General features: G+C 40.7%; 2 protein-coding genes across 3 annotated transcripts; both read left to right on the plus strand.

Annotated features, from left to right (window-relative positions):
• The first annotated feature begins 87 nt into the window (after positions 1–87).
• Positions 88–5,422, plus strand: LOC113131533 (sphingomyelin synthase-related protein 1-like). 2 transcript variants are annotated; one of them, XM_026308906.2, is made up of 6 exons: positions 88–231; positions 1,958–2,584; positions 2,693–2,788; positions 2,939–3,056; positions 3,182–3,332; positions 3,712–5,422. In XM_026308906.2, exons 2-6 carry the CDS (start codon positions 1,962–1,964, stop codon positions 4,014–4,016), a joined length of 1,293 nt encoding a protein of 430 aa, XP_026164691.1. In that variant the 5' UTR covers positions 88–231; positions 1,958–1,961; the 3' UTR covers positions 4,017–5,422. The 2 variants fall into 2 exon arrangements, with proteins under 2 accessions (XP_026164691.1, XP_026164692.1); XM_026308907.1 differs by having other exon boundaries at positions 120–231; positions 1,961–2,584.
• A 3,908-nt stretch (positions 5,423–9,330) lies between these two features.
• Positions 9,331–10,683, plus strand: npy4r (neuropeptide Y receptor Y4). The gene is made up of 2 exons (XM_026308905.1): positions 9,331–9,982; positions 10,100–10,683. The coding sequence occupies exons 1-2, from the start codon at positions 9,331–9,333 to the stop codon at positions 10,681–10,683; spliced, it is 1,236 nt and encodes a 411-aa protein (XP_026164690.1).
• Positions 10,684–11,161: the final 478 nt, after the last annotated feature.

Genomic DNA, 11,161 nt, shown 5'->3' on the forward strand with positions numbered 1-11,161 from the left:
AACCTGGGAACGGATCCTCCTCTTTTACACGTGGCCAGCAGATGTCAGTGTGTGTAGAAAAGCAGCCCCGCATGATGCCACCGCCTCATCTTTAGTCGTGTTGTTGATTGTCTCCTCTTCCTGTTTTGTGTTGCTTAGTTGTCAGAAGCATGTTGTCCGTCAAATACTCCTGTGAGAGGAGACACGCAGCTCATCTGTCCCTCCTAGCAGCGCAGTGACGGTGGAGTTTTGGTAAGAGTTGGCAGCTTTTCTTTAATGTCATCTTTTACAGTCGGTCTGAAAGGTCTAAACCCGCTTTAACACAGCTAGGAATTTAAATGACATCTCATGTTTTCAACACCTTCATAAAAATATGATCTAATCAGGGCTGATGTCAGTCTAACGGTACGTTGTGGCGCTGCGGTGAGCGCACTGGGAGTCCTTTGTCACACACACACACACACACAGACACATAGACACACACACAGACACATAGACACACAGACACAGACTGAAGGGCTTTCTCTGTCTCTGTGTGTGTGTGTGTGTGTGTGTGTGTGTGTGTGTGTGTTTGTGCGTGCGCGCACGCACGCACTGTGAATCACTGCCAAACAAGCTGACATGGCACTTATGAGTCCTCAAGCGAAGCCTCAGGGCAGAGGATCAGCTGCGGGATGTTGCCACTAAAATCTAGAGACTTTAGTTTAAAATAACCGACAGTCCATCCAGGCGAGTGGCCTTACCGTAAATATTTAATACAGGTCAACTGATTATCGTTCCGCATGGATCCATTAACCATATGATCCGCATTATGGACGGTCTGGCCAAAGATTTTCAATTTTATTTATTTCACCCTAATAAATGATTTCAACCTAAAATAAGCTTTGAAACTGTTATAATATTAAAATCTATGAAATCTGTTTGTGAAATTTGTGAAATCTCACACCTTTTAATTGTATTACAGTTCACAGTGTTTTTGAATGATCTTAAGTGGTTATTAAATTTTCAGGACATTTTTCAAGTAAAAATGCCAAACATTTCATGGTTGGAGCTTTTTAAATGTGAGGATAAACAGTTATTTTCATTATTGATTAATCTGCTGATTGATTGTTTGTTGTTTTTCGTTAAACATCAGAAAATCGTGGAGAAAAAGTCCCAACTTCCTGGTTTAAAGTGAGATTAGTCTGTAATTCTACTCATTACTTTAACTAAAAATATCAACCGGCTACAGTGTTAAAATAGTGTCTCCTATATATATTTATGAGTTTTTATTGATCCCTCATTATGGAAGTAATTACTCTGATTGCTGCCTGAAAGCCGGTGATGCATTCATACACTCATGCATTACTGATAGATAAAAGCTGCTTACTTGGGTAATTTTAAGTCTGTATCTACTGTCCTGTCAGCATGCAGGTTGTCATTCAGCGGTACACTATAGTACAGTGCTGTTTGTTGAGCGTTGCAGACCTTTGGAGCTGTAGAGAGTACATGACATGCTGTGCTGTGGTGAGCATGTCAAAAAGGCCAAAGGGCACAAACATGAAAAGTGGTTCATCTGTGCATGAGTCTGTCTGTGAGAGAGGAACTTACTTCATCCGCTTGTTTTGTATGAAACTGGGATGTTTAGTGGCTTAATGTTTTTGTCTTAGTTTCATTTTATTTTAAGACATGACATGCAGAGAAGAGATGACATGCACTTGCCATAGGCTGGGTTTTAGTCATTTACTCAGAGGTTTAAGTTGTTTTTTTATGTAAAAATGTAGTTTCAGCTGCTAAGGATTTGTTGTTTTTATCTGTTTTATAACATCTAGGACTAAAACCAACAATTGATTTGATTGGTGATTAAGAATTTATTCTACAAAAAAATCAAATTTTGAACAATGTCAGCCATAATTGCCTGAGGTGAAGTCTTCAGATTATGTATTTGTCTGAGCAGCAGTGCAAAACTTAAAAGATATTTGTGCTTATGTCTATGCAGCAGCATGGCACCGTCGAAGGACAGCGTGGCTGCCTGGAGCTGTAAGCAGGTTGCTCAGTGGCTGCATGAAGAAGGATTTGGGGAGTATGAGGAGTTATTGTGCACCCAGCACCGCCTGGATGGCCCCAGCCTGCTGGCACTGACGGAAGCAGACCTGCGGGGTCCTCCGCTGGGCCTCATGGTGCTGGGAGACATTAAGAGGTTGACCTTAGCCCTTCGCCATCTCCAGAGACAGAACCAGGCCCAGCTGGAGGAGCTGGGTCTCAGGCCCCCAGACAGCCTCCCTACAGAGCCCTCTTTGGGCCCCATCGGGGTTGAGTGGAGCTGTGACGGAGCTGACAGGAGGTTTAACTTTGGTGATCGCTTGAGTAACGGGACTGAGCTGCGGCTGAGGAACGGTGATAGGCCTGGATACAGTCCAGGAGTGGTACTTTGTCATACACACTCGAATGGGAGGTGTAGGCAGCACCTGGCTGGTAGACTGGACCCTGAGGTGTGGAAGACAGTTATCAGTTCCATATATGTCTTTTTGGTGTTTGGATTCACATCTTTTGTCATGGTGATTGTGCACGAGCGGGTTCCAGACATGAGGACTTACCCACCACTGCCTGATATATTCCTGGACAGGTAGAGACTATATATCTCAGTGTTTTCCACTAATAATCACCAGTAAATCCCTACTTGAAGATTCCAGTTGCATGTTACACTGATTCAGATGTTTTTGTGTTTTGATAGTGTTCCAAGAATCCCTTGGGCTTTTGCAATGGCTGAAGCCTGTGGTCTCATCCTGTGTTACATGTTTCTGTTGATCCTGCTCCTTCACAAACACAGGTAGTCCAGGTTTGCAGTCATTCTTGTCAATGGTACAGTATGTGTGCAAATACTCAGCATTACTCCATAGGTTTAGTCCTCAGAAATGATGAATATTGTATACATATTTTTCATGTGTCCAATCTAAGCTCAATTTTGTGTCTCCTTCAGGTCCATTCTCTTCAGACGGTTGTGTTCTTTGATGGGAACTGTGTTTTTGCTTCGTTGCTGCACCATGTTTGTCACCTCGCTCTCTGTTCCCGGGCAGCACCTGAAGTGTGCCAGTAAGGTGAGAAGCACATCTGAAATTCTGTGCAGATTAGATAATGTTTGTCATTTCTGTCTTTTCATGAGCGATGACATCGTGTATTCACAACATGACAAACATGAGAACAGGAGTTTTATGTTCCCCAGACATATGGTGATACATGGGGGAAGATACAGAGGGCAATGGCGATCTGGAGTGGATTTGGGATGACTCTGACTGGTGTCCAAACATGTGGAGACTATATGTTCAGTGGACACACTGTTGTCATCACACTGCTCAACTTTTTTGTGACTGAATGTAGGTGTTGATACTTTTGTTTACCTTAATAATGTTTGACTTATTCTATATTTTTCCTGTCATTGAATCCCATGAAAAGATTAAAAACAAGTATGTAGTTTGAGTTCTGAAACATTTGTTGGGGACTATTTTTAGCAGGTACATCTTATTTAATAGGTTTTGTACAATAGTAGAGCTGTATGCTACAAAGATATACTGTATCAAGTTTTGGCTTCACATGCAAATTGTCTTTATTTGGATTTGCAGACACTGTTAAAAAAAAAAAAATATATATATATATATATATATATATACACACACACACACACACACACACACACACACACACACACACACACACACACTTGATTTATCCTCAAATGATTCCTTTCAATCACAGACACTCCACAAACCTGGAATCTGATTCACACTATCTCCTGGGTGTTGAACCTGTTTGGGATCTTCTTCATCCTGGCGGCTCACGAGCACTACTCCATCGACGTGTTCATCGCTTTCTACATCACTACCCGCCTCTTCCTCTACTACCACACCTTAGCCAACACCCGCGCCTACCAGCAGAGCCGAAGGGCACGCATTTGGTTTCCCATGTTCTCTTTCTTCGAGTGCAATGTGAACGGGCCTGTCCCCAACCAGTATCACTGGCCCTTTAACAAACCTGCCTTTATGAAAACTCTGATTGGCTAGACTGTCCTCTCACAGCTCAGCAGCCACATATTAAAGCATCAATCCAAAATCCTGGACTTCTTATCTTTTGATGCTGGTTTATTATGTGGGAGTTTTATACACTTATTTGTATAAATGGTTGATCCTTAATGTGTTACCTTATGTCTAAAGTTAATTTGACTTGACTTATTTGATTTAAATCAGTAGCTGGTCAGCTTACCTTAGCACTAAGCACCCATTCAATGGCAAACAGCTCACATCACTTAAAATTACCTAAATTGACTTACAAGCAATCCACTTACACATTATACTTCATTTAGGTCTGTACAAAAAACTAAGAATATAACCTTCTGTAAAGCCACAACTTAATATCATTACTAATATCACAGCACTAAATTGTAAACATACAATGTTTAATATTGTAAGTCTTTTTTTTTTTTTATTGGTACCATACAGAGCCAGGCTGGCTGTTTCCGTCTTCACAGCCGGTGCTAAGCTAAGCTAACCAGCTACTTATTACTTCATCATTAATGGAATGAAATGAAAGCAGTGTCTAACAAATCAGAATTAAAACTGTTGACTTAAATCTGATTGCCAAGTTAACAAAACAAAATCGCCTGTGATTCTTAGAGTTTGTTTTTTTTTGGCCTTTTTCTAAAAATCACTTCATTGTTCACTTTATGGGGATGTTCAAGGTTCACTAATGCTTTGGGCTGTTAGTCTGTCTCTGTGTTCGCTCAATAAACTGATCAGGCTTTACAATTGTAATGCAGGTTGACACTTTAGTTGTCACTTCTTAGGATGTCACTGTGATAAAAGTTCATATGTTTTGCTACAAAGAGATTGGACACCTGTTTGGTAACTGCTGCCAAAAGAGCACTTAATTTTTTTTGTTGTTTTTACAGGAAAAACACTTTGGTCTGTATTGATTGTTTTATTGTTATGTTTAATTATGTCAACACTGGGATAGTCTCACTTTCTACATTCACTTTTTTTTTTACCCTTTTCTTTATCTTAATATGAAACTGTGTCCTCTCTTTTGCAGATTGTTAATTTTGTAATGAGTATTGAAACACATACAACTGGATTTTATATAGAGTTTATTGTCCTTTTATTTTACAGTAGAGACTGACTTTTCATTATTACAGTTATCGACAAACAGCAGGATAACAACATTTCAGAAGTATTTATTCTTTACTGCATCATTGTGACATCCAAACTATATTATTTGTAATGTTTACAATTTGTAGCTTTATGCAACAAGTCTCAATGCAACATATCCGCCTCTGCCTTTTGGCTTGACACTAAAAGTTTACAGATAAGGAAGACCATTTTTATATTTTTAGACTGACTGTTTCTTTGGCTGCCTTTTCACTAATGTCCTTCTTTTTGCATTTGTTGAATAAAGTGGATTGTAAAATTAAAAATCCGGCTTCTTTTGAGTCAGCAAAAAAATGGCTGTATTTAAACAGAATTTCTAATAAATAAACACATGATTTCACAAGCTGTGCCTTTAATATGCAATATGTGTGTGTTGGGGCTGATTGCTCTGTGTCATTCTGACTGCTTCTTCCAGGTGTTCGTCAGAGATTTGAATGAACCTCCAAAAAGGTGTGTTGAACTCATGTGAGAATAGAAAGCCGCATTTTACAGTTCCCAATGTGTGCAAAACCATCTGAGGAGAGTGAGCTGCAAAGGGGTCCTTCATCAGTCAGACAAGAAAAAACATTTTAACCCCAACTGAACACACTACAAAGTGATAAATACTATGCTAAACTGTACATTAGTGCAAGGAAAGTGTACATTTAGGTGCTGGATAATAACAGGTTTGAATATTAACAAAATAAATGTGCAATGAACATATGGATAATGTAATGGGATGTTCTCCATTATGTTCAGCACTTCTTGCAGCATCCTTTCCATGCCCAACTCTATTACTCTATTGCTCCAGAGAAGCCTTCAGCACAGAGCCAACCTTCCTGATCAGTTTGTTTAGTTTGCTGGTGTCACCGTCTCTGGTGCTGCTGCCACGGCAGATAGCAGTGAAGAATATTGCACTGGCCACCTTCAACATCTTGCTGCAAACATTAAAGGACCTGAGTTTCCTAAAGAAGAAGAGACTGCTCCCTTCACTCATACAGCCTCTGTGCTACATTTAGATACAATAACCAACAGTACCAATAAACATATACAGGTACATACGGTACCAATGAGCACATACTAATTAACATTGCTCTGTGTCTTACTTATGTTTTAAATCATTATTGTAAAATTAAATTAAATCTGCTCCAACCCTGTTTCTTCTTGCCTGAGCTATGTTGCTTTAACAGCAACAGCAGCAGGTGTCATTTTCAGGATGTAATTGAATGAATCCACCACTGTGTGACAGCAGAGATTGGTGCTCAGAGGTTGTCTGGCACCCAATGGGCTCTAACAGCCCAATAATAGCTGCGCTCCTCTCACCACTGTCTCTTACAGAAATGCTATGGTTGTGATGATGTTAAGCTCCTTCTCCAACTCTCCTCTCTGTGGATTCACACCTGTTCAGAGCATCGTTTTCTCAGTCATCTTGGCATCACGGACTTCATTCAGCCAACCCACCATGTGAGTTCTTTATTTTTACACACAATAACGATCTTTGTGACACCAAATCAGTCTCTTTTAGCCAGTTATGAACATTTATGCTATGGTCTTTATTGTCAGCTTATAGGTTTATATACATGTTGTTTTGTGTATTGTATGTCTCTTCCTTTGTGGTTGAATGATGCATTTTTATAAAAATAATCAGTACTTTTTTCTGAGAATCTGCATCCAATTTCAGCTGAAAAACTAGAAAACAATGGGAACTCTGGAAAAAATAATGTGTACCTGATATTCATGCATGTTTTATATACTGTTTGGAATGATGGAGAATTACATTCTTATGAGCAGATAAGAAAAATAAGGCTTTGGTCATTATCTTAGGTTGAGCACACCACACAGTGCCTGCTGTATTATCCTGCTCCTCCACATGCATGAAGCACACCATATAAAAATTGTTTCTGAATAATCCCACTGGCTGAGCATCGGTATGGAAATACTCTTTCAGATTTGTACAGAATGAATTCTCAGTGACGGATTCCAGTAAGAGGTAACATTCTGGTCTGGTGTAAACCTTTAATGCATAAAGGAAAATTGGCTTTTAAAAATATCCCAAAAGGGGAAAAAGCATCGCTATGCATAAGAATCTTTGTGGACACATATATTTCAATGAATGGATATGAAGTGGAAGTGTCGGTCTTTCCTTTTGTCTGTAAAGCACACTTGTAAGCTGCCTCCTTGGGTATATCATTTTCTTATATATTTATTATAATTATATAATTTTATTATATTATTTATAATTAATTGTCCAACTGATATCTCCACCCCTCCACCACACCCCTCAAAAGAAACATTTTACCATAAAGTACAAGAAAACATGTATCATAACCGATAACATCCTAATATAGCATAATATATTAATCAACTTGACAGATAAGAAATATCTGAAACTGTGAGGCACTGTGACAGAATGATTTATTAGCCACCACAGAAATAATATTTGAAGGAAATCTTAATGTCAATGTAGGTCGAAAGGTTAAGAAGTGAAAATCTTTCTTGTATAATACAACTGCTCTCAGAACAATACAGAAGAGGAAACCAAGGTAAATTTGTTCCAAGGCCAATCATATTCAACCATTCTTTCATTTCTCTGTCAGAGCATGGAGACCACTTTGCTGATGCAGAAAAAAAGAATATGATAGAAGCACAGCGGTGCCAGGTCACAGTGTTCCTTCTCCTGCAGAGATTTTGCTCTGGAGGGGCCTAATCACAATTACACAATTTAAGTAGTTATGCATGTGCTTCCTACAGTGTAACAGCACTGTAACATAACAGGTTCAGATTCACCTACTGATGGGACATTTTTCTTTGTTTTTCCTGCTGGTGTGTATAGTTCCTCTACTCTGCTACAGCTGCTTGTTACATATGGTCACATTACACTTGGTTTTTCTCCCTGAACAAAGGGTGATCGATGCTGTGCCACCGTGCCTGCAGCTCACTCACACACTGACAGAATAGGTTAGTAATGATGCAGTGTGAAGTGACTGATAGCTAAGTGTGTGTACTGTTAATGGAAAGTGACAGGCTCATTTTCTTCACGATGCTGGTATTCACGACACATGGCAGAGGTTTCAGGGAAGAAAGCTAGAATCCATTTTTAGGATTTTGACAATGTCATGCCCTTTCACGTCGACACAATACTTCATTTATTGTGTTCATGAAAAATAGACTTCTCTGCTCCAATGTAGGCATAGTAATTTTATTGTCATTAAGCTATTATGTTCATACTTGAAACCTGACTGGAGGATTCACTTGTGAGAGGAAAAGTGACATGTCTGAGATCTTAAGATAGATGAATAATTGAAGAGAATGGGAAAATGTTACTACAGACAAAGACTTGAAACTAGTTTGTGCAACTGCCTAATGCAAAATGCCAAAACTGCAGTACCTTAAATTAATTCTCCATCCATCCATCCATCCATCCATCCATCCATCCATCCATCCATCCATCCATCCATCCATCCATCCATTTTCTATACGCGCTTATTCCTTAACCAGGGTCACGGGGACCTGCCGGAGCCTATCCCAGCTCTCTTTCAGGTGGAAGGCAGGGGTACACCCTGGACAGGTCACCAGTCCATCACAGGGCCACATATAGACACACAAAGACAAACAACCTCACACACTCACACTCACTCCTATGGGCAATTTAGAGTCACCAATCAACCTGACATACATGTTTTTGGACTGTGGGAGGAAACCAGAGTACCTGGAGAAAACCCACATAAGCACAGGGAGAACATGCAAACATACAGAAAGGCTGTGTTGCGAACCCACGATCTGCTCGCTGTGAGGCAACAGTGCTAACCCCCATGCTGCCTAAATTCATTCTTTGTTAATTTAAACTGTTTAACGATCTGTTAAATTTCCTTTTTTTCCCCTTTCATTTATATGCAGCGTCTTTAAACAAAAACAATATTTTGTGGGCAATCAACCCTAGAACCCCAAAATTACATCAACCCTGATCTGAGCCGACCATTTACATTAGCAATGCTGCCTTTCCTTCACTCTGTGCTCAGTAACACTTCTATTTTAACAGATCCTTTTGGCCTATGGGAGCAATTGCTTTGCGAGTAAAAAATGTATTTTTTCTGTCTCCTACTGCTTTCTCTTTCTTTGTCTCAGATGCGTGTTTTCGGAAGGTTGGGATGGATGGTTTGATCCTGGGGGCTGCTGACACTGAATTCTTGATGAGATGTCCTTGAGTGGCAGCACGGGCCAGTCTTCTTCGTCAGCAACAGCTCTGCCTCTGTCCTTCAACAGCTCCACCTCTCAGCAGTCCCTACCATGGGAGGAGGAAAGAACTAGTCATGAGTCTGTGCAGGAGTGGCTAGGGAATAAGACCCAGCTCCTCTCAGACCTCTCTGTTCTTGGGCATGATGAGCAGTGCCACATGTCTCCTGTCCTCACAGTGTGTCTAGTGGTCTGGTACAGCATTACAATGATGCTGGGCCTGGTAGGGAACATCTGCTTGATTTGCATCATTGCCCGACGAAAAGAAAAAGTCAATGTCACCAGTATTTTCATATGCAACCTGTCATTCTCTGACATTCTGGTGTGCGTGTTCTGTCTTCCCTTCACTGTCATATACACAATAATGGACCACTGGGTGTTTGGGTCACTGTTATGCCGGCTGGTGCCATTCATCCAGTGTGTGTCTGTGAGTGTGTCAGTGCTGTCTTTGGTTTTCATTGCACTTGAAAGACATCAGCTCATCATTAACCCCTCTGGATGGAAGCCGAGCATTCCTCAGGCCTACGTGGCAGTCATTTTCATTTGGATTCTGGCCTGCTTCACCTCGTCACCGTTCTTGGTCTTTCAGCTGCTCACAAATGAGCCTTACACCAATGTAATCCTGCCTCAGACTCTATCCCATCACCAAGCCTCTCCTCAAGCTTCTCTCAATGAATCTCCACCTCAATCTGCCACATACTCACACAAAAACATATCTGTGCTTCCAAGTTCATACCGTACCGTTTTTTCTTATCTCCCTGCCTCTCCACATATGGAAGCCTGTCTGGAGCGGTGGCCATCTCAGCAGCACAGGCTCGCTTACACCACATGGCTCCTGCTATTCCAGTACTGTGGTCCACTGCTGTTGGTCTTGCTCTGTTATGTTAGAGTTTTTGTGCGCCTTCACCACCGCAAAGACATGCTGGATCGGGCCAGGACCCCAGAGAGCCAGCGCATGACCAACAGCCGTCGAATCAACATCATGCTGGTCGCCCTCATAACAGCCTTTGCCCTCTGCTGGTTGCCTCTCACCATCTTCAACGTGGTGTCAGACTGGAACCAGGAGGCTCTGCCTATCTGCCACCACAACCTGCTGTTTTCCCTTTGCCACCTGCTGGCCATGTCCTCCACCTGCATCAACCCCATCATCTACGGCTTCCTCAACTCCAACTTTCGGCAGGAGGTGAGAGAGGTGCTCCTGCATTGCCGCTGCTGCCCACAAGAAGAAGAGTGTGAGAATTTCCCAATGTCCACTGTGCACATTGAAATGTCCCGCACATCTGTGCCTATCAACGGCAGGAGCAATTCTGTTTGACTTCAATGCTCTAACCTAAAAGATACTGCTATAGTAGGATGTAGCCACGTAAAATGTAAATTTGTACGACTATCTTATGACATTTGTTTGACTTCTAAGTTCAACAGTTTTGACAGTGGTTTAAAGTGCAACAGTTTTGTTAGTTATTTGAAACAAAATGTGCAGTTCACTGTCGGTTTTTCTTATTCTGCAGTAACTCAACAAAAAATGGAATGTGCTGCTGTAAAAAACATTAGTTTCTAAACAAATGTGTCACTTTAAACTAAGTGGTTTCTATATCCTAATTCCATGCTTCAACCTGTGTATACATTATGTAAGATATACTAATTATTATACTACGCTGCTTTATTGCAGTTAGAATAAAAAAATCAACAGATATTGATGTTGTAAATCATACAATAAATTCTCACTTTTATGACAAGCTGACTTTATTATAAATCCATTATGATTTCACAATCATAAAGCAATTTTTTTTACA

The sequence above is a fragment of the Mastacembelus armatus genome, chromosome 15 (genome assembly GCF_900324485.2).
Source record: "Mastacembelus armatus chromosome 15, fMasArm1.2, whole genome shotgun sequence".
Taxonomy (NCBI): Eukaryota; Metazoa; Chordata; class Actinopteri; order Synbranchiformes; family Mastacembelidae; genus Mastacembelus; species Mastacembelus armatus.